Source organism: Grus americana, chromosome 16 (assembly GCF_028858705.1).
Source record: "Grus americana isolate bGruAme1 chromosome 16, bGruAme1.mat, whole genome shotgun sequence".
NCBI classification, from domain to species: Eukaryota; Metazoa; Chordata; class Aves; order Gruiformes; family Gruidae; genus Grus; species Grus americana.
The window spans coordinates 6,324,868-6,348,492 of NC_072867.1; the positions used below are offsets into that span (position 1 = coordinate 6,324,868).

At 37.1% G+C, this 23,625-nt stretch overlaps 2 protein-coding genes across 4 annotated transcripts in view; one reads left to right on the plus strand and one right to left on the minus strand.

Annotated features, from left to right (window-relative positions):
- The window catches only part of RSPH14 (radial spoke head 14 homolog), a 95,791-nt gene extending 92,546 nt beyond the window's left edge, over window positions 1-3,245 (minus strand). The window contains exons 1-4 of the mRNA XM_054844582.1: window positions 3,096-3,245; window positions 2,237-2,692; window positions 396-498; window positions 81-199 (exon numbers count right to left, since the gene is read on the minus strand). Of these exons, the coding sequence (XP_054700557.1) occupies window positions 81-199; window positions 396-498; window positions 2,237-2,435 (421 nt within the window). The 5' untranslated portion in view covers window positions 2,436-2,692; window positions 3,096-3,245. The remainder of the gene's footprint in view (window positions 1-80; window positions 200-395; window positions 499-2,236; window positions 2,693-3,095) is intronic.
- Window positions 3,246-3,327: 82 nt separating this feature from the next.
- On the plus strand, window positions 3,328-21,832 carry RAB36 (RAB36, member RAS oncogene family). Of its 3 annotated transcripts, none has more exons than XM_054844584.1 (13): window positions 3,387-3,595; window positions 4,446-4,552; window positions 6,054-6,206; window positions 6,940-7,028; window positions 8,174-8,262; window positions 10,917-10,982; window positions 12,571-12,672; window positions 14,330-14,394; window positions 14,943-14,994; window positions 16,483-16,564; window positions 18,212-18,302; window positions 18,852-18,971; window positions 19,202-21,832. In XM_054844584.1, the coding sequence occupies exons 4-13, from the start codon at window positions 6,960-6,962 to the stop codon at window positions 19,264-19,266; spliced, it is 801 nt and encodes a 266-aa protein (XP_054700559.1). In that variant the 5' UTR covers window positions 3,387-3,595; window positions 4,446-4,552; window positions 6,054-6,206; window positions 6,940-6,959; the 3' UTR covers window positions 19,267-21,832. The 3 variants fall into 3 exon arrangements, with proteins under 3 accessions (XP_054700558.1, XP_054700559.1, XP_054700560.1); XM_054844585.1 differs by having other exon boundaries at window positions 3,414-3,595; window positions 8,130-8,262; XM_054844583.1 differs by having other exon boundaries at window positions 3,328-3,595; window positions 4,446-6,206.
- Window positions 21,833-23,625: the final 1,793 nt, after the last annotated feature.

The window sequence follows — 23,625 nt, forward strand, 5'->3', positions numbered from 1 at the left end:
GAAGATCTTACATAGGTAATCACGTAAATTCACCTATTTGCTTTGCCTATTTGAATGTTTAACTACTAAAAAATCCCTACCTTCAGGTAATTTTGCCATCATGTCAAAAATCTGATGCATGTTCTTCCGACAGATATCTACTGGATCATCCAAGAGCTCAGTGAGGGCAGAAATTACTCCATTTTGTATCAACCCTTGCCTACAAACAACATTGGAGGACAGATTTAACTAAGCGTAATAAAATTCATATATATTTAGAGATGTTTAATCTTAACTAAATACTCTTATTTACATTGTATCTATCTTGCCAAAAGTTAGAAATTCTGTTCTTATTTCTCACTGAAATGTCTTTATTGCTTCCCATGCCATTCAGTAAACTCTGGGACTACACCTACCTGCCAACATTATGCATAGCCATTATATAGAGGATTTGTGTTGTTTTTTGTCGGACAGTACTGTCGCGATGTACCAGCAAAGTCTTCAGGTTATGCAGGACTCCTATGAGACACAATAGTTCATTTTAACATTTCTTAACTTCAGCATTAATTTAAAATAGCAATATTAATTTTTATCTTATTTGAAGTGCAAACAATCGGAATTTTCATCTTGTCCTGACAGCAAAACTCTCATTGACAAATCTCAAGTAGGGGTGAAACTTTCAAGTTTCAAGGCCTACTGCCAAAAATGCCATGCTACAAACAAGCTGCTGACTTCTGTATCAAGTTAAATCCTAATCTTGCAAATATTTATGAAGTGACATAACTAAAAATAACTGATGTCAGTGGAGCTATTAATGTTTTTAGAAAAGCATATGTTTGCAGGATTGACACCTGCATTTTTAAAAACTTTCTTTAGGCGTAGTATGGGCTATGTAAAAAAACAGTGTTGCTTTTCACATGTAGAATAAATTTGGTGAACCATTAATGATTATGTATATACACACATAGCACTGATCAAAAAAACCTCCAAAACAAACAACAAACTTGCACTGCTGCCGCAGTTACTGTTAATCAAACAATAACAATAAATTTTGAACATGATTATTGATATCTCTTACGAGAAAAAAAAATATGAAGGAAGTAAATGGAGAAAAAAAACAGTGGCAGACTGGAAGACTTCAGTGTTACATAATGAGCTATGTAGATACACAACAGACTGCTAAAAATTGTGAAGCTTGTGGGTTTTTTCCAAAATCCAAATTTAAGATTCTTCCAAGTGCTGAGATAAAAGCTTTTGAAAATAGTGGTGGCCAGATATAATCCTGATGAGTATGATAAATTTGGTTATATTGTCATGTATCTTAATTTCTCATGAAGTACCAGGGATTTTTTGTTATAGACTTATTCTACAATCACTAAGATACTGCTGAGGAGTAGTTCTGCATAAAAAGTTCTGATGTTTTGTCTCTCCAGTAAAGTTACATCTGGATGTGCCGTGCTATCCACTGCTGAAGGAATGAATGGCAACAGATGACTTCACAGACTTTGCAAATAAACTTATAAACCTTATTAGAATATTATTTTATTAATTACTAAAAGGTTCATCAGAGTTTTTTGCTTGTTGTTGTTATTATTATGGGATCTGAAATATGAATATTTTGAGCACCTCAAGCATGAAAAATCCAGGAAGGTACCACTGTCATATATAGTAGAAAATGTCTAATGAAGAAAAAAAAAGTCTTTTTTTCTGGCTCTAGGATAACTAAAAGTTTTTTCTTTTCCCCTTTCTAAATAAAATACATTTAATAGTTTTATGTTATTAGAAATTCATAAATTCACTGCTTTGTTTTTTCTGAAAGGTTCATGGATAACAGGATTAGAAAAGATTCCAGGCAAATAAAATTTAACTAAGTGGCAAGGGTGTGTGTTTTTCTAACTTTGGACTAATTAAGCTTTTTTTAAATTAGCCTATATTAGGAATTAGCTCAACTTCAGAATAATCAAAAGAAAAATTAAAGATTCTGTGCTACTTTTGTATTTAGGGGTTGATAAAACCTATAGTGAACTGATAAAACCTATAGTGATCCTAAAGTGAGGATACTCTTAAAATAACTGCCATGTATATGGAATTCTAATATTCTTTATCTTTTTAAGGTAAAACAAGTAGAAGTTAAAACTGAAAAAAATCTTCATGGCCATTTTGTGTCATCAAGGATATTGCAAGGAAAAAACCAGTACACAAGTGTTGGGGTTTTTTTCCCCCACTGTCTCAAAGCTTATGACAGCAGATCACTTACCTATTTCTATTGCCTGGTAGACATTTTCTGGGTCATGGACCAGATCGCAGAGTGCCATCAATGCCTGCTGCTGAGTCAGCAGCTCAGGAGACTGTAACTCCTCATTCAGTTTGGGAAGGGCCCTCTTTCCAAATGCAATAGGAGCTTTTGTGGGATCTATATCAGGGGGCAGGTTGGCTGAGATACGAGCATGTGCCATCCCAAATTTTCCTGGGAAGGATTCTCCCTTATTGCTAAAAATACTCCAAAATGACTGTACCTGGTGACTGGACAGATAATGTACCAAAAAGACAACTACTGTCTTTAAACAGTGCTCTCTGTCCCAGAAGAGCTATTTTAGCACACATTCATTGTTAAGAAGCTACGAAAGAAGAGGCTGCAATGGTTCATGGTCATCAGCATTAATGTCTGCTCATCAGCTGAATTGTCTTATCTGGTTTAATTCTCTGCTGAACACTGTTAAAAAAAAAAAAGAAGAGAAAAAAAAAAGCTCAAGTTGCAAGGTGAGGGAAGGAATCTTTTTCAAAGAGTTAAAGAGAAGTAGTCCAATGTGCCCAAATCTGAGAGGGGGCTCAAAATAATATTAAAACAAACGCTATTTTTAAAAAAAAAAGCATACTTTTAAAAGGAGTGTAGTTTAACCCCCCCCCTCACAATTCGTTAACGTTTGAAAGAATCGGTGATGGCTGACCTCCCCCTTCCCTCAGTAAGGAAAGCGGCGCAGGTGACAGAAGCAAATCAACCACTAATACTGAAAACTGCTCAACAAAAATTAAATTAAAACAACTGCTAAACAGTTCAAAACAAGAACTCTTCAAAACAAGAAATAGACTAAATAATCCAAGGCGCCCTGTCGCACCAACATGTCGCCGCCTCAGCGCGTCCCCGGTTCCCGCTCCACAAGTCCTGCCAGCTGCGCCACCGCCTTTCACTCCCGCGTGCTCCAGCTGCCACAGCAACCAGCTCTTTGCGTACGCCCCTCTCCGTGAATAAAAACTACGCAGCCAACCATACTGAGTTCGGTCCTGCGTCAACAGCGTAAGTACCGCGTTTGACGGTTGGTGAGGTGAGAGAATAGCGTCAACGGCGTAGTTGGCGAATTGGAAGCCGGGGGTGCCGCTAGCGCGAGGCTCGGAGCGCCGCGGGCGGGGAGGGTGCGTGTGAGGAAATGGGGGAAACGCCGCCGTGGAGCTGCGGGGTGGAAGCCGTTTTACCTCGCTTCTCTGCTAAAGCACGGAGGGAGGCTGTCTTCTCACCCTGTGTTTTTAAAGTAAATTCAGCTGAATTTCAGTTGAATGAAAAAAAATAATAATCAGATTGAACAAAATGGTGGCCGAGTTAATGGCAGAGATAGAGCAGGTGAGTGCCTTGAGGTACGAGGGTTGAAGGGAGCTCAGTAGCTTTGGACTAGGTTTTCTTTTCTAGTCTTCTCCAGAATGTCACCTTAAACAGCTAGAATGTGTAGCAGGGGCTTCCATTATCCTGTAGTTTCACATAACTGTGTTCAAGACTTGGCCATCTTTTTCGGTATGATTCTGCTAAAAAGTACGGTGTTGTTCAGAAGATGATACACAGGGAGTATCATTGCAATGTTGCTAGCACAACTTAAGGGTGCTCTGGATTGTCAGATGGGATCTGGCATCAGGAAAAAAACAGCTCTGAATAGTTTGTGCCATATAAGGTTAGTTTTCAGTGCAAATGGATAAGTCATTGAGATATTTTTCATTATGTTTGAGTAACAATTATAATAATCAAAGTTCTTAAACTGGATTTTACAAAGCCAAAGTCATTCAGATCAGCCGGATTAAAATAGAACACATGTTGATATTCAAAATCCATAAAAGAAAAACTACTTTAGAAAATATTTTCTGGAAAGAATTCATTTTTCTGCAACATTTTAGAGCAGATTATTTAAAGTAGAGGTTTTTTTCCTGAATTAGATTTTACTTTCACTAACTATATGTTAGCAAAGTTTCACCCTATTTCAGTATGAAGAAAGTGAACTTTTCTTAATGTAGAAGGGGCAGGAGAAGATCAGAGACTTCTCTTTTCCTGCAGTGTTAACTCTGCTCTCGTCCCTTTGGTTCAAGTTGTTCTGTTTTGTCCTTCACCATAGTTTGGAATACTGATTTTGGTTAGTGGTCAGGATGTTAACTTATTTTATGTACAGCTTCTGAATGCCTTCCTCAAATCCTTTGTCTATCCACAGAATTTGCTAGTGCTACTGTTCCTGCAACATTGATGTACAGAGGGTTGTGGTGCCATGGAGACGCTATCTTCCCAGTCCTCCCTGGTGACTGAATCCCCTTCAGCTCTGTAAGAAGAGAAAATCTTTATCTCAGTACCAATCATTCTCAGTATTTTTAGCAGCTTTCTATTTATTAAATCATTGATCTTTTCCCTCTAATGGTGTGGCAAATGTTTCAATTTGGTAAATCGGGATATGTGTGTGTGTGAGCTTTAGATTAAATGCACTAAATGTAAGTGAACGTTTTAAAATGTTGCCGTTTGGTTGCCTTGGTCCCTCCTGTACTTTGGATTCACTGAGACTGTTCAATTGGGGTTTTTTTTTGGGTTTTTTTTGGTAACTTAGTTTGTGAAAGATCTCTCAGAGATGAGCAGTGAGTCAGCCTATGTACACATGACAGATTTTTACATGCTTAGGACGTGTTGAACCAGAACTAGCAGAATATGGAGAAAACAAGTTAGTGTTTGAAACTGTTACCAACTGGCAGAGTTTTTGTTTTCAGAACTAATATTTTAAGACATTAATATTGCCATAAAATCATTCAAATTTGCCAAAAGGGCAGGAGCACACCATAAAAAGGTTCTAGACACCTCTAGTTTTATTCATTCACAAGTAGCATGATAAGTAGAACTATGCATATGGTAATAAATACTGTAATGTTACCTTCTCTGGTGAATAACCCATCAGCTGCAAATCTGGATTCTTTGGGGGGAAGTGGGTGTTTCAGTATGGTTGAGATCATATGAGGGCCTGAAGTGATTTGAAAGCAATTCCTCACAAAAGAGAACAGAACACTAATTCTTAATAGTGGACTAGTAGGTTTTTTGGAGCATTATTTTTAGCATGGAGTTGTAAAACACAACTGTAGGTTTTTTGTTATATGCTTACTCGTTGTGTAAAATTACTTGTCCACATTGATTTGCCCTTTAACATTTTTAGTCTGTTGTAGGAATGGAAGAGGCTTGTCTCCTGGATATTCAGAGGTCCGAGCCAGTTCCAGCGTTATCAAAATATGACTATTAGAATTTGAGAGCTTTCTTTTGTCCTGAAATTTATATCCTAATGAAATAAATAGCAAAATCTTTTAGCATCCTAAATAACAGTCTAGCCTACTAAATGCTGTCTAAACTAATGATTCATAATACTTAGGCAATGCAAAAGAGCTATGTGATGTCTTATTCCTTGTATTTAGTGTTTGGTATGTTAGAAAGCAAGGTTACTAATGACTAGAAAGACATTTATGTAATTCAGAATGTCTCATTGGTGGCATGCACATCCTGACTCTAAAGCTGAGATGAAATCAAGTTGAAATTTTGCAAAAATCCCTCAGGAGTTTTTTTTATAATTGCTACTATGCTTAATATTAGCAATGTAACAGTTCCCCACTCTGTTAGTTCCTTGTCTGATGGGTTAATCCTGCTCTTTGTATCCATATATACAAACTATCTTTGAAGAAAACAGAACTATTTTCTTATGCAGGATATGGGGACCATTTGGTTTATTAAGGAGCAGTTTCTGATCAAAGGAATCTGTATGGCCACTAAAACCAGTTTGTTCTTTTAAAACTAGGGCCCAATGTATAGTTAAATTACTCCAACTCCGCCTTCCCAATCTGGAAGAGAAAGGGAGGAAGGGAACTGTTGCAAGCCTGTTGCTATGGCCACGCAGCAGCAGGCTGAGCTGTTTGTGTGGCTGCGATCCTGCTGCATCAGCTCCTGCACGGTGAGTCCTTCCTTACACTTTGCTACATGTTCTTGTTAGAAACATTCTTTTGAATGTCAGTAAGAAATTGGTGCCCTATTAAGGGTCCCCCTCCCCCAACAACCCACGAGGTTTCATTGCGTAACCAAATTGATATGTCTCAAGTGGGATATCTAAATGCATTTGTGATATTCATGTGAACATTATTCTTTTTCCAAGTCAGACTATCTACTGATTTCATTCTTTCTGAGATGATCTGGGATGAAAGTTTGATGTTGTGCCAAGAAATGTGGCAGCTTCATCTTTCCTCCTTTCTTCTGACCGAAGGAAATCTGGTATTCCCTAACACTTATTGATGTGCTTAGTGCAGAGGCATTTCGAACAATGATGAGCAAGGTTTTTAAATTAAATACTGCAAAATCCTTTGAGGGGTAAACTGCAAGGACTTATGTTGAATTAAGTGAACAATTCTCTGCCCTCCCATGGAATTAGAGTTGGTGCCCTGTAGTTACAGAAAGCCACTGTTTGCTACTACAGCTATATGCACTGAAGTGGTGCCTTTTACATAAGAAACAGGTGTTCTTTAAGGCAAATAAAGTCAAAGAACTGCCCGTTGTACTGAAAGGGGGGGGGAAAAAAAAAAAGGAAGACGAGTCTGTAGGAACTGTTAATTATTTTTTTTAAATCATGTTTTCTCTGTATCAAAGCAATTCCTGAATACTATGTTTCTCTTTATGTATTTCTTGTCTGGTAGAATTTAACTGAATTTGGAGGATGAAGTCCAACCTAATGCATTTGGTTCCCCCAGTGAGTAGGGACAGAATAATCTCCCAGTTTCCCAAGGTAAGCATTCTTTATCCCTCTGGCCACAGCATGTACCTCCTGCCACATTGAAGTATCTTTCTCTTGAGCTAATAGTATTTTAATTTAATGTATAGTTGTTGTCTTCTACTAAAATTACAAATTGGTTAAGGATTTTATTCAAAGATGAACGTGACCTCATGTTCCCATTCGTTGCTGATATCTTTATTAATAATCCTCATTTCTTCTTTTAACCTTGCCACAAAAGTGTTATAATAGCTATCTTGTTATTTCAGCCAAATATTAATAATTACATGCTTAAAGAGTTCCTACACCGAGGGGAAATAAGACCCGTAGCTGATAATAAATATGTGAAAAGCCTAATTAGATCTATATGGAGGTTTTTGTTGAAGAATTTGAGGCAATTTTCATTTTCTGTTTATATAGGAACCTTAGTCATACAGTAGATCAAATGTAGTAGACACTGTAGAAACACAAACGGAAAAGATCATTCATGTCCCCAAAGAGTTTTGTACTTGAAGTGTAATAGGAGAGTTAAGGACAGAGAAGGAGAAGGAATTAACCATTCTGGTTTTTTCAGTTGTTCAAAAGATGCTTTTAAGGGAATTAGCATTTCTTTCTGTGCTTGATCTCAGCCACATATTTTGCTTTTAATTTTGTAAAAACTACCACAGTTATTTTAAGCAAATATAAGTTAAAATAAGTTTTCCTTGTTTTTAACTAATGCCTAATGAAAAACTAGTAATAAAAACAGTGCTTCACACAAATAAGAGATCTAAAATACTTCGTAGTAACAATGATGTGCTAGTGGTATGCTCCCACCTGTGTTTGTCTTGTGTGTCTTAGATTACTGGGATAATTTAAGGTACTTGTTACTGTACAGAAAGATGAGCAAATGTGTTTGGCTGTGGAAGTTTAGCTAGTGTCTGCTGACTCTCAGAAAGGTGTTTAAATGATGGTGCTGTCCAAAGAAGTTTTTACAAATGTAACTGTGGGGAAGCCTTACTGCCTTCTAACCAAAGCTATCCCGTTCCTTATGCCAGGGTATCCCTGTGCTTGACAAACCCTTTGAATTAATCTTACCTATTTTTTTCCTTGCTGATTTGACTTCTTGCAAACTAGACATCAGACAATTTATGCCAGTAGCTGCTCTCTCCTATTTTCAGTGGTACACACCTGAGGCCTGTCTGCAGTTCAAAGAGCACTTCCATGCCCAGGTCAGAACTGCTTGTCAACAGAGCACTGGAACAGCTGGGTAAGTTTGTAATAAATCAAGTACGCAATGAAGAAAGTATTTTAAGCTCTTTATAGCCTGCTTCCTTCATATGCTTTTCCTCCCTCATCCCTTATCTTCCCTACTCCAGCATGTTTCAAGGCAGCTAAGCCCATGCACATGGCAGTTCTCTGACCTGTTTGACAGTAAATGAATAAAGGGTCTCTTCTTCCCATGAGTATCAAAGATACTTTTTCTGCTGGCATAAGTAGTGTTGAAAAAATAGCAGAGTTGTTTTGCAACGAATAGTTGTTTAGCAACTTTGAACTAAACTCTTAGTTCAAAAGATTATTTGGCTGTTTAAAATTAGTGTTAAATTTTGCACATGCAAGTCAGTATGGCAACCAAATTCTAGACCAGCTATAAGGAATAGGGCAGATCTAACCTTGCTGTATTCTCTGTTGGTGTTCCAAGTGAGCAGTTAATAAAGGCTTTGGGGGGATATAAACATACAGCAGTTCTAAGTTGCTTGAAACACATAAGAATCTAGCTTTAGTCTTTTATATGTGTATGTGCTGAGAAGTTGTCTTAAATGTTTCCTTAAAACTGGAACAAAATTCTGGTAAATATATAGCATTGAAAAAAATCCAAATAAAGTGGTTTGTGCCCTTGTAATATTAAGTTGGTTTTTTTCACATCATCTCTCCCAGAGCTGTTACTTGTACTGATTTAATTCCTGAAGCAAGGCAAGAAAACTAAACTGTGTTAGAAATCATCACTATTCAGTTAAAATAAATAGCCGTATGATTTAGTGATAAATGCTTCTGTGTTGCACAGTGAAGGATCTTTCATAAAGTCAAGCTTCTATGAATAATGGCAATTAGCTCACTATTCTTTCAAATCTAGAGTTGTTGATTACCATGACACTTGTCATGATATCCATCTTTAAACAGAACTTTTTATTCATTTCACTAGGGAGTCTTGCTAAAAAAAAAAAAAAAAAAAAAAAAAAAGCCAAAATATGTCTCCCTGAGAGACATCAGGGAGTTTATTGCTTTGTTTATTGCTTTTTAGAAACACAGTCACTGTCTTAGTTTCATGTAAATTTGATACAAGTGTCCGGACAATTTTGCTAGCAAGACATACTTTAGTGAATTGAGGCATTTTCCCCCCTCTCTAACCAAGGTCTATTTGGGTTTTTTTCTTGTTTCCAGAGTAAGCCAACTCTCCAGTTCATTTATTCTGGTAACAGTATAGCTAAAAAGCTTTACATTTTGGCTTTGTGAATAAAATTAAACCACTTTCCTGTCACTGCTCTCTAGATATTATTATTAGGTCATATTTTTTTTGTGAAGCAGAGGTACAAGGGACAGTCAACTGAGTGTTTTGTACAGTAATTGTAAAACTTGACAGGAATAGCCATTATCTTCCTTTTCTATTATCCCAAGTAATGGAATATTCCTTTGTCATTCAGAAAGGTAGTCTGAGACATTCAGTAGCTAATGGCTGTATTTAAGACTTTTTTGATATTCCATCAATGTGTTAAATTGTCTAATCTACGGAGCTTTTTTTTTTTCACTATATGAATTAATGGAACACACACCTCTAAGCCATCACTTACTATTTTGTTTTTTTCCTTAAGGTTGTTGGTTTTATTCAGTGTTCTATCAGTAACAGTGTATGAGGCAGAGACATGTCAGTGGCTTAGGGGCCTGTGGCCACCCAATTAACATTGACTGGCACACAAAATGCCTTCTTTTTTTCTGAAATATTAGTCATGCAGCTTACTAGTCAAGATTTGGACTATTTAGAATAGATAACTTGGAATCAGCATCACCTGGAAGCCTGATATAACCAGAAATAGTATTCAATAGAAGATTAATTCCTTTGTTTAAAAGCTATTCCTTGATACAAAGAATGTTAAACCTTTTAAGCCATTTTTGTAGCATATGCACAGGAGATGTCAAATCAAGTTTAGGTCAATAAATACACTTACGTTCACCTATCCACCTGTATCTCCTAAAAGATACACTTCAATTCTAAGAATGCAGGCTGAGTCATCTAAAGCCCACCTGCTGTATTCTGTGGGAGGACCCAGAGCAAAGAGGATAATTTGCATGAAGCCAGCTTCAGATTAATATTATTCCAGATAGTCAGAAAATATATAGACTCTAACCATGTGGGTTTTTTGGTTTTTTTCCCAGAGACAAAGTCTGCAGTGGGTTATTTTATTATCAGTAATTTCTTGTTTCTGCACTTAGGACTTGATTTGTACTATTAAAGTCAATGAGAAACTTGTGAATAATTTTAATTAAAGGATGCAGATGCTCTGTGGTCTTATGTGCAAACTGCCAAATGTATATACTTGTAGTCAAAGCAATTTTAATAGAATAGAATTTATGTCCCACTGGATTATATTTAAGAAAAAAAACCCAAACATGCAGGGTAAGAAATTAACTATTTCTGCTTCAGAGGGTTTTTGGTTTTTTTTTTTTTTCATTTTTGACTTTCTTTTTCTTTCTTATAGTTTAAGATTCTGATCCTGCAGCACAGCAGCATTTAGGTAAACTGGGGTCACAGATTCACGGATACCTGTGCTCATCACTTGCAATTTAAGGATCTAAATAAAAATTTTTTTAGAGAGAATGTTAAAATTGCTACTAAAACCATGTAATGTTTTTAAATATTTATAACAGGCTGAAAATATCCAAAGTTGTTGTGGTAGGAGACCTGTATGTTGGGAAAACCAGCCTTATCAACAGGTACAGTATCTCTTAGCAAATGGTTTGATTCTGCTCTTTCTCAAATAAATGTTATAATGTTTCCATTCCTGTCCATTTAAGGTTGTACTTCATGGTTCTGTTTTGAACGATAGTTTTATAATTAGATAAAAGACAAAACAAAGTCTACAGTATGAGACAGGCTTGATATACTAACACAGAAAGTCATGTTCCTGCACTTCAATTGGTATATGTTATATTCTGAACTACTTTTATCCAGTCAAATAGGATACAGTGTTTCTGTAAGAAGTCCAGTCTAAAGGCTAAACAATCAGAAGGTACAAAAAAAAAAAAATCTTTCCAGAGTCTGAGTTTTGGTTTCATGTTTTGTCCTTACTTGCAGAGTTGTTCACTGAAACATTTTAAAGTCATCCTTGTGTGGGTACCTGTTCTCATTTCTACAGCTGCAAGACTGTAGAGGTAGCTCAAGTTTTTCAATAGCTTATAAAATAAGACAGAGAAAATGCAGAAGAATACTTATTTGACTCTTTTACCAGATATTAAAAACAGCTCTTATCCTTTTTGTATCTAAATCTAGTGAACAGATCCCTGAATTTCTGTAGCTTGTGATCACTGTGACAGCTTTCTGTCTATGTTTGTGTTTTATTATTATTATTTCTTCCACGTTCTTGAGTAGATATCGTAAGTTTTTAATCTCATTGATTAATCATTTGGGTCATTATTTTTGACCCAAAATATATTCCCTTGTAACTAGAACTATAAGATACTGTATCTTCCTTGAAAGTCCAAAAATATTTTATTCTGATTCTCATCCTGAGAGTTTACTAGATGTATATGCTTTTGTCATGGTTTAGCTCCAGCCAATAACTAAGCACCACACAGCCGCTCACTCTCACACACACACATGCCCTGGGTGGGATGGGGGAGAGAATTGGAAGAGTAAAAGTCAGAAAACTCATGGGTTGAGATAAAGACAATTTAGTAAGTAAAGCAAAAGCCGTGCATGCCAGCAAAGCAAAACAAGGAATTCATTCACTACTTCCCATCAGGCTGGTGTTCAGCCATCTCCAGGAAAGCAGGGCTCCATCACGCCTAATGGTTACTTGGGAAGATAAATGCCATCACTCTGAATGTCTCCCCCGCCTTTCTTCTACTTCCCCCAGCTTTATATACTGAGCATGATGTCATATGGTATGGAATATCCCTTTGGTCAGTTGGGGTCAACTGTCCCGACTGTGTCTCCTCCCAACTTCTTGTGCACCTCCTTGCAGGCAGAGCAGGGGAAGCTGAAAAGTCCTTCACTTAGTATAAGCACTACTTAGCAACAACTAAAACATCAGTCTGTTATCAACACTATTCTCATACTAAATCCAAAACACAGTACTATTCCAGCTGCTAGGAAGAGAATTAACTCTATCCCAGCTGAAACCAGGACAGCTTTCTAGTTTGTTATCTAGTATTTCCTTTTTTAATTAGTTTCTCGATGCTTCTATATATGCTTCTGCAGTAAATAGCCGCTCCACAGTTAGTTAATTCTTTTCTTTATAAAATACCTTAGATAGTGTTAATTTTGCAGTTATTTGTAGCTGGTCCCTTTTTTTTATTGCAGATTTTGTAAAGATAATTTTGACCGAGACTATAAGGCGACCATTGGAGTGGATTTTGAAATTGAACGTTTTGAAATAATTGGAATACCATACAATCTCCAGATGTAAGTTGAAGCAGCGTGGTTAAGTATTGTGCAGAGTGCAATCTCAGCAGAGCTTGAATTGCGTCAGGCTCTAAGTGGAATAATGATTTTTTTAAAAATAATAAAATTGTACAAAGAATAATGTGATCTGAAAAGCAGATTTTGTACCTGGACTTGCAGTTTTACTAAAAATTTTACTCTCTTAGATTTCTCATCCCTAAAAATTGTACTAAGTTTGTCAATGAAAATTCATCTTGGATCTCTTGCACCATTTCAGTGGAGCTCTGCCTTTTTTAATCAAATTTCTTGAAAGTCAAGTGGAAGCTTTTGCCAGAGGCTTTGTCCAGTTCTACTCTTAGACCATTCTGTCATTTGAGTTTAGTAGGCACAATGAGCACTGAACTTGGCTTTATTGGGAATTTTATTCTCACAGGTGGTAAGGTGTCCAGTGATTTCAGCATCTCTTAGGGAATAACTGATTTTCCCCAAATCATAGGAAGCCTTGAGTGTTTTTATTAGAATGTGAACCTAAAATCTTTGATTTTCAGCTTTGTTTATCACTAGTGGGAATCCCGGCCGTTTCTCACCTGCTTTGCTTCTGCTGAGGGGTGTTCTTTGGTATTTCCAGCTAGCAAAATTGTTCTGTAGGGGGCATTATTGAATCATCTATGCTGTATTCCAACCTAGAGCAGAAATAAGGTGATTTGCATGAAGTATTTTAGTGCACGAATCTTAAACCTTTTCACTTAGGAACATATTTTTTCTGAGATACCATTGATGTAAATAGATGGCTAGTGGGTTTTATTGGAAAATACTTAGAAAACTATTTCCCATTGATTTCAGTGCCATTATGTTTTTGAAAATTCTGCCAGGCACTATCCTTTTGGAACCTGAGTTCCTCAAAAAACATAGACTGATGCATCAGTATTTTGCCAGCTGAAGCGATAAGGTTCATGAGCTACTAAACGTCAGGTTGCATTATCTGCAAAATCCTCAGTGGCTGGGTAGAACATTTCCACGTCATAAGCACTAGTGCCCCCTCTTGCTGAGAGATTTCCATACAAGATAAACTTCCAAGTATCTGTAACTGGGCTATAACAAATCCCCAAACCTCTGTAGTGCTGGCAGTAGCTGAGAGGACTGCATATCATGTTCATTAATAAGAAGCACTTTCTTGATTTTTCTTTCATGGCGTCATTAGTACCTGGCAGACTGAGCTGTAGGTCTCTTATTCGTAGTGTATGGACAGATATCATATCTAGCAGTTGCAACATTCTACTATGTGCTAATATATGATTTAGCTAGTATTAGCACAGAAAATTCTCAAAATTAGATTGCCCTAGAAATACATGCAAATGACACAGGTGAGGAAAACTGTTTTAAAAAAGGGTATTACCATGCAGAATATGAGTATTTGAATTGTGTCTCCAAAATGACCAGTATTTAAAAAATTTAAAAAAAGGAAGATAACAGCAGAGTTCAAATGTCTTCATTAAATAATAGAGCTTTACTGTACTTCTATCAGTAGTTAATAAATAACTTGTTCCAGATGGTAACACTTCTTTGGTATCACATTCTTCTCCAACTTGTACCAGTCTGCTGCTTCATTAGCATGTTTACTCAGGTTGCACTGGGTTTCATTAACCTGAAATTTCTTTTTTTTCCCCCCATTGCACAGATGGGACACAGCAGGTCAGGAAAAGTTCAAGTGCATTGCATCTGCTTACTACCGAGGAGCAGAGGGTGAGAACAATATTAATTTGATCCTGGCAGTGACAGGAGGTTGTACTTTATGTGGAAACGTATATGCATATGTGCTCCTTGGAAAGGTACCTATAGACACAGTGTGGTGGAATGGATTGTCTGTTATTGGAGAGAAGGGACTAAAAAGCTTATGAATTGATATGTTGTCACACCTGCAACTCTGCATGTTCTGATGATGCAGTGATAAAAGGTTTGGGTAAGATTATTGCTGAAGTCAAAGTGAGTGCTTCTGGCATTCCCTTTGGTAAGACAATTTCTGCAGGAATTAAAGTGGTTCCAAAATAAAATGAGTAATAGTGCTATAGACTGCAGACTACCAGTAAAGACTAAATAAGGTTGAAGACTGAGGACTTCAGTCTCACTGGGTGCTAGAGAAGGGAGAGGAATGAGCAAATGGATAGTCTTCCATCTCTGTGTTAAATCTGCTCTTGCACTGTATATGTCAACATTTCTCTGTTTAACAAGATGAATTGGAGAGATTTCTGATACACTTTCTAACTTTTTTCTGTTCTTGTCTTTTATTGCAGTTATAATAACAGTGTTTGATCTGGCTGATATCCAGACTTTGGATCACACCAAGTAAGTTTCTGTATTTTTGGCTTAGCCTTTAAAGATTTTACAGCTGGTTTAATTGCCTTGGATAGCCTGTAGTTGCTGAGAACTTGCTGCATTGTGAGTGTATTTTCTATTGAGCTAAGAAATGAAGAATGACAGTCACTTGTTTGGATTGCGTAGGGCAGGATTTTTCTGAAGAAAATGCAGAGCATATATTTGAACTACTTATCCTTGACCCTCTAGTGGAGGGTGTCCCTGCCATGGCAGGGAATCTTTGAGGTCCCTTCCAACCCAAACCAGTCTATGATTCTATGACTTCATTTATAGTCAGCGGAGAGGAAAATGCACTTCAGTAAGAGCTTGATCCTTCCAAAACTAGACATGCAGGAAGAGATGAAGTGCACCCCAAAAGCATGGGTTTTTTTCTCCATTTGCTGTAAACAGAATAACAGGCTGGCATCTGATGTAAATGGTGAAATCGATGAGATGCATCTCATGTATAATGTTTCAAGAGCCTCTCATTTTCTAGGTGAACTGCTAGCCCAAAATTACTTTCTTCCTCTAGTTTCTGTAGTGATTCTGTTGGGAGAGAGGCTGTCAAAAAGAGGAGAGAAAATTAAAAACTCAAAGTATATGTAGACATAGCTAAACTTACTGGTTCAGGTACTTGTAATGGTTTGGTTACAACAGCATGCTAATTTTTTATGAGTAAACTTGTTCTGCTTTTAGTGCAGGCTGCAAAACCCTACGTGGATCTATGATCCTCATTGTTGTTACCAGCTCAGAGTGTATATATTTCTAACACACTGTTGTGACTGTAATGCAGGTACATGTTTCTTTACAACCTGTACTCTGTCTTATTTGAATGTGTATTAGACTATTTCCTTAGACTACTGCTGTGGTACTTAGCTCATTTACATAGGACTTTGTAAAATAATATATATATTAGTGTCTCTGCTTGGCTGAAAATAATTGAAGCCTGTGAACCTGATTTCCCACACACTCTTTTCCCTCCTTGACTTGTGTTGGATGACTCAAGAGGAACTTGATTGCCAGAGTAACAAAAATATAAAAGCTTATGAGACAAGAATCATGCAGTCTTCGTAGGGAGCTATTTTGTAATGCTGAATAGATTATTTCACTCTTCTTTATTCCTGTTTGTATCTAATCTGCTATATTGTTTGTATCTTTTCCTCTGTTTCTTATTTTCTTATTCCTTATTCTGATCAAAACTTTTCCTCCTCCTTTATACTGATAAATGTCCTCTCTAGGTGCTAAAATCATTGTTGAATTTGCACTCTACAGTGGGTGTATTTGAACTTTTCATTAGTGGAAGGCATGTATTCAAAGCAGTTAGAATAGCTCGTGGTCTCTTTCTGTCTAGAAAAAAAGGCTTTTGATACTCTCACATAAGTTCATCCTTTCACTTTTCTGGTGACCCTATTATCTGTCACTTTCTCCTCTGTTTCTTAATCCCTCTTCTGATGCTCTCATTTCTCTTTTGTATTTCAGACAGTGGCTAGAAGATGCATTGAGGGAGAATGAGCCAGATTCTAGCTTCATCTTTCTAGTTGGAACAAAAAAAGATTTGGTGGTAAGTAAATTGAATGCAAATAAGGAAATCAGATTTCTCCTAGTTCCTCAAGTTATTTCCCTTGCAAGTTGTACACAATGTTGTTGAGAAAAAGACCTTGAGGGAAAAACCTAAACAGAAAGAAAGACAATCACAGGTAAATAGAACAGCAGACATTTAAGAAGCAGCTTTCAGAAAAAATGGATAGTTAGTGAAATATCCCTATTTCCATTCCTTGCATGACATTTTTCAAGCACATACAAACAGCTGAAAAGGTAGAGAAAAGTTGGGTGCACAAAAGAACAGAGTATCTAATGATCTTGAAGGTTTTGTTGCTTGTGGGGGTTTTTTTTGTTGTTGTTATTTTGTGTTTTAGGGACAGTGTGTTCATTATTCAGGAACAGGGAAGAATTCTTACTTAATTGAATGTGACATAATATTCAGAACAGGATATAATGCACTCACCCTGTACCATTCTGGGTCTTGTGCTAATCTTTCTCTAGCTATCAATACTTAATTATTAAAGATTTCAAAACAATTTGCTGCTTCTGCTGTTTAGTTGATTTTTTTATTTCCCACCCACCCCCACCAGCTGCCACAGTATCACTTCTGCAGTTTGTTTCTTAGCCTTCACTGAAAATAAGTCCCAGAAAACTGCATGTCTGTCAGTTTTTCTGGTACTTTGTGTTGCTTATGCTCCCTTTTCTGAGTTAGAGTAAAAGCTAAATGTGCCAGACCTCTGAGGACGCAGATCTGAAGTCTTGTCTAAGCTAGAATTCCTTACTGTAAGTAAGTTTCTGTTTTTAGAATGATAGCACTTTCAAGTGAAAGACAGACAAGAGCAAAGCAAAGGATTGTGGGTTCTAGGTATTACTTCAGTATGAAATCAGTATCTTCACAACTGGATTCACTCTACTTCTCATCTTGATGTCACATCAGCCTTTCCAAATTTTTAGATTTCTTTTCAGTTGTGCAGGGGCTCCCCATTGTAAGACAATGCACAGAAAACTATACAAAGATGACTGGTATGATCCATCACAAATAAGCTAGAAATTGAAAGCAAATAGCAACATACTGATATGGTGCATCACAGAGAACAAATGAGAAGGGAAAAAGACCTGAAAATTAAGTGCAAGAAAGCAAAATCCACTGAAGGGGCAAGAAATTTTAGTCTTAAGAAGAGATAAGAAAGAGCAAACATAAAAAGGGGGGAAGGCCTTTTGTTACAACATAGTAAAAATAGATGGAGTAGAAAAAAGGATCGAGACAAAGAGAAGAAAGATTATACCTAAACAGTCATTGTGATTAGTCCATCCTGCAACTCTTCTGCTGAGAAAGATGAGGTGACAAGCATTTAAAGACCAGTAACTGGGCTGTTGTCTTTATAGCTCCCTACCACACTATATAGTTAGATACAATGGTCACCCTTGTTAACTGTTGTTTTGTTTCAATGCTGTGGGAGGTGAATGGAGACTTCCATTTTAAAAGCAGTACTAAGTACTTGAACGTTCTTGCAATCGTGTCTGATTGCACTGAGTTCTAAGGCAAGGCCAGAAAGGCTACTGTGAAAACTGGAATCATCTTGGTATAGGTGCTAACAGTACCTCTATGTTATTACCAGCCCAGATAGATTTCTTATGTTAAAGTTATTCCATGTTATTTACTCAGTCAGATGCTGTGTGTGAAAGGACAGAGCTAGATGCTATCCGCTTTGCCAATGAGATGCAGGCAGAATACTGGTCGGTTTCAGCCAAAACGGGTAAGTTACTGCAAAGGATGTAAATACAGCATAACCACAAAGGCTTATGTTAAAGCGGGAGGAAATTAAAGTTCCTTATGCGCCCATTCCCATGCAGTTTTTTTTGTTGTTCTTGCATTTTGTTGCTATTGGAAACTTCAGGTTTAGTAACGGTTGATTTTATTTGAGCATTTGTATGTGTGCTTGCACTGTCATGTTTACAGAAAGGAGTACTTGAGCTGCTGTGCGATGTCTAAGCATGTTTAATTCATAGGTAGTTACATAAATACACGTGCACTGCTACTCAACATTGGCCATGAAAAAAAATTATACCACAAACTGAATTCTCCCTGTTGCTGACTAAAAATAAAGGTATAGTACAGGGTACGGTATTCCAGAGTAAGAAAATGAGAAATTCTCTCTGCAGTGATCAGCATGGAGGACAGATTGTTGGAGAGGCCTGTTCTGTCCCAATATTGAGCAGTGATCTGTTCACAGATGTGCTTGTTATGCTTGATCTTGTGTTGCTGTGCAGTTGTAAAAACACAGAATTTCTGTCCTGTTTCCTAGGGGAAAATGTCAGAGAGTTCTTTTCCCGAGTTGCTGCCTTGGCCTTTGAGCAGTCCATGATAAAGGAGCTGGAGAAAACTGCCGGGCACACAGCCCAAATTGGGGCAGGAAACCTCATCAGTATGTAAAGTTTTGCTTTTTATGTGTATTTCCCTTGTTTGCAGTCTGAAGGACTGGGAGGTTTTTCAAGCCTTAAAGCCTGTTTCAAACACCTGCAAGCATATTCATGTCAGTGTCTACTTGAGTTCAAGCATATAGGAGTGAATGGGGCTTCATTCAGCTTTTGTTACCCTTAGTATCGGATGGGATCATTTATGTGAATTGATTTTATAACTTTCTCGTTTCTACAGAACTGGAAAAGAATGTGATGGAAATCCCAGAAGGCAACACTCAAGCCAGCCTGAGTTGCTGCTAACTGTCAACTGTTTCTGCGAGTGCCATGTTTCTCTGTAGTGCAGCATAGAGCACCTGCAACAATGAAAGCTCTTAAACCAGAAATAGAAAGTTGTATTTTTGGAAATGAGGGAGGAAGAACTTATCCAAACTTTCTTTCTGAGAGTTTCCTTGCTGCTGCAGGCTTGCTTGTGCAGGATGGTACAGTCATTACATAAACCTTTCCCTGTGTAGTGGAAACATGACATCTTTGTCTTAATGTGAGAAGACATTGCCAGTGCCGTGCGCTCACCTGTCTGCCAGAAACACTTGTAGTCAAAAGTTATATAACTTTAGTGTGTTGTTCTTTGATAATTCTCTGGAAGTATTAAATAGTGAAGTTGCCTTCTCATGGAAGCAGAAAACAAATGGCAGTTCAGAATAAAGGGTCCTATCCATATGTTTTTGCCTTTTAATATCGTAGTATAAAATAACTAAGACTTGCTTTTATGCATTCCAAATATTTTAAAACTGTTCCAAAATAAATCTTTTAAAATAACAGGTATGGAAGTACACAAATGCAGACTGCATAGTTTTCACTGTGGTTTCTCCATCCAGGAAAAATCTGTTTTAATTTGCATTTTCCACTTGAGAATCAGAGCCCAGTGTTTAAATATTTCCAAGCCTAGGAGAAGTCAAGGTAGAGACTTTGTTGTTTTGTCCCAGCTGTCTAGTATTTTGAAAATGTTACCAGATAAGAATGCTATTCTTTTCCACTTTCTTGAGTAAGAAACAATGGTCACATAGGTGCATGGAATAGAAAAATTAAATTTCATGTATTCCATCTTCCAAAGAGGATGCAGAAGCCTTCTCTGGATTGATCTACATGAATATTGTCTATACTGCAGTTCTCCTTTTTTGCTAAGAGTAATGACATTTTGATTTTATTCTGACTGGGTTTTTTTGTTTGTAGTAATGCAACATGATTCTGGAACCATGTGCAGTTTCAGTCATGAACTTTTTCATCCCTGTCTGTGGTAGGAACTCTGAGCTGGTAAGGTTAGATTCGATACTGCTGCTAAACTCTTAGTCACTCTATCTGCTTTTACTGGACAAGATAATTTGATCACTGGATGCTGGGAGCAATATGCTCCACTGCTTAAAAGAAGCAGTAATAATAGAGAAATAGCATTGCCATTTTGTGAAAAGACTTGCAAGTGTATGTGGGTTTAGAGGGATGGGAAAAGATGGCGTTCTCCAAAGCAGAAACATGCTTGTTGAGCCCTAAGGTACTTGCCATATGAAGATGCCATTACTGAGTGCTTACGGTAGAACCTGCTCTCTGGACATGTTACTGTGACTTGGTGTGCTGGCTGGATCAAAATGCTGTTGCCACAGTTTTGCCTTTTCAAATACCGTTTGACGTAGCCTTGTGCAATTAGTTCTTTAGAAATTACAATCATTGTTTAATGGGGAGAGGTTTGCTCTGGGTACCACTGAATTTCATTGTAGTACAGCAGCTTTACAATGCTATTCTGCTCTTTGGACAGCAATGGCTGAGGCCAATGAAAATATTCTAGACTTTTCTGCCATTTTTCCCCCAAAATTGTTTGATAAGAAATAGGGAAAAGTGGAGAAAAGATGACTTAAACATCTTTTTATTACTTTTATTTTCTTATGACGTAAGTTAGAGCAGCATCATAGAATATGATGAATAGAGTTCTAGGAACTCTGTGTCTTTTTTTTAATCGGACAATCTTCACTTTGGCAATTGTGCCACTTCTGTTGGCAAAGGCACAAATGTAACATTTGGTGGAGAAAATGAGTATGTGTGGGTATGTAAGGAGTTATTTATCCAAATGTGTAATATTTTGACCTTATAATGTTCTGTGTATGTGTTCATCTTCCAAATCTGTTTCAGAAGGATGACGAATGTACGCTCCACTTGTATCACGTGCTGCACTGAGTGGGCAGCATAGCCATGCTCTTCATGTTTACTGAGTTTGAATGAGAGTAGAAAAGATGGTTCACTCTACTGCAGCAAATCATGTTTTCTAGGGTAGGTGATTGGTTTTGGTGCAGACACTTTAGTGTTTATAGCTGCAAAATGACTCAGAAACAAATCTAAGAAAAGATCAGGATTTATCTCCTAAGTGTTTCTTTTGTTGCTGAGCAAAATTATTGTACAAAATCTCATCTCTTCGGCAATGCAATCACGTTGCTAGGAAAATCATCTGGGACAGTTTTTTCTAGTGATTCAGTACATTGCTTGATGTCATTACTGGTTTGTATCTTCTGGAGCTCCAAAAACTTCATGTACAAATGCAATACTCTGCCAGTCATTAACTATCACTTGACAATCTATTCTATGATGAATGCTTTGAGACTGGGGTTTTTTTGGTTGGTGGGTTGTTTTGGGGGTGTGTTTTGGTTGGTTTTGGGGGGTGTTTTTTAGCCCCACTAAGATTTGCCCTGCAAAGAACTTAGTATTAATAATTGATCATCTAAAATTAATCTTGGATCATGTTGCAAATGATGAATTGCTTAGGAAAGCACAAAGGAAACTAACTTTGGTGGAAAAATAAATGTAAATGTGCAAATACTTAAAAGTTTCTATCATCTGGTCTATGTTTTATCTATGCATGTTAATCCATTCTATCAGCAACTTAACTGGCTTTGAAGAAGACTTAATATTGTGGAAAACAGTGTCAGAACAAATGTATTAACTCTAAACACAGATAGGCCAAACCATGATTTTTATACGAGCTTGAGTCCTTACAGCGATCATGGTAACAGTTGCAGTGCCAGGTTCCTTGTGGAATTTGCAGCTGAGAAATTGGAGAAGTGAAATTCAGGCAGTTTGAAGCAAAGTTAAAGAGCAATTGTAATAATAAATTTCCCCAAAGAAGTACTAATGTTATGCTGTTTATTATCTTAGTAAGTAGAAGCTGCTGTGTTAATGAGTTCCTGTTTAAATAAGTATATCTCTTTGAGCAAAACAACTGGTAATGGATCAAAAGCCGCTTAAGAAACAGTCACCTAACAGACAAAGTTAATTTCTTATTATAAAAGCCTTTCCTTTTAATTTTTAATGGCATTGTTTCTGTCTTTTGAGTGATTATTTGACACTTAGGATATTATTATTTATATTCTTATATGTCATGTGATTCAAATCTTTCTGAATCCTGTTGGTTCCCAGCTCAGGCTCGTCTCGTTGTGGTACAACCTGAGTCCATTCTTCATGAATAAATCTATCCCTCTCCATGTCTTTTCAGGTTTTCATCAAATAGTTAGAGGTCATTCTAGGGAGTACAATAAAATTCACTGGTGAGTGAATGCTATAAACTCCTCTCTGTATCGCATGCTCTTAAAATGAAGTGTTTGGCAGTTGAAGTTGTAGCAGAATCTGCATTTAGTAATGGAGATGGTTGATCAGTTTCTTGTATTTTTTTTGGCCAGAAGGTTGTTCTTATGGCAAGAAATTGCCATTCTCTGAATTCTAAGAAAGGGAGTTCCCATTTTTCTGTGTTCGTAGAATGATTTAGACTGGATGGGACTTCTCGACACTTACTGGCCTTGTCAAACTCTGCTACAGAGTGCTGCTTTATGCTACAAAAATATGGTTTCTTAGTTTCAGCCACATCTGAAATCATCCTTTATTTCTCCTTAAAAAGACGCTGCTTATGTGCTACCATATTTTTTCATTCTTCTTACAAAAGCTCTGATTCTCTCATCTTGGATCATGCTGAAGAAACCGTTCAGGACTGACAGCTCAAGTTTTAAGCGTAAACCGACTGGCTCTTCTTTCCCACAAGAGGGAGCTCTATGGTCACATAGTACTGGTTCCGTTTCGACTAGACAGGCTTTGCAAGCTCTTGTAGGCCAGCAGAGGGTATGTGCTGGACAGTCTGTCTGTAGTTTAGCCCTCTCATCACAGGATTCTCAGTCTCAAATCACAGATATGTGTCTGCCACCATAGCCTTAATGAAATTTTGTATCCTATTAAAATAATACTCTGCTGAATGCATAAAGTAGCAGCAAGAATTCAGAGATCCTTTCAACTCCCGCTGGAATTTCTGATGTTGTAGTACCTCAATAAATAAGGAGGGTACAGGTGTTTAATAGTATTATTCACTAAAAGTTAAGTATGCATACAGATTCATCAGAATTCTTACTACCTTCAGAAAGGGCACAAATGTCAGAACAGTGAACCCAAACAGGAAAAACTCTAGACATAAAAAAATCAGAACTGTGAGATTTCATTAAAAGTAATGTATGAATTCAGAACATATCCCTATGATGTAATATACCTGTCATTATTATCACTGTGCCAGTACAGTCTTAAACTTTGTATTACTAGAAATATATTGCATATCAGAATTTCATTGTTCAAACTGGCACT

Excerpts from the sequence above, each read along its gene's own strand:
- RAB36 (XM_054844583.1), top strand. The coding sequence starts at position 6,960 with ATGAAGTCCAACCTAATGCATTTGGTTCCCCCAGTGAGTAGGGACAGA. Across the intron at positions 14,395-14,942 it reads TTACTACCGAGGAGCAGAGG|TTATAATAACAGTGTTTGAT; the intron begins GTGAGAACAATA and ends CTTTTATTGCAG. Across the intron at positions 18,303-18,851 it reads GTCGGTTTCAGCCAAAACGG|GGGAAAATGTCAGAGAGTTC; the intron begins GTAAGTTACTGC and ends CCTGTTTCCTAG.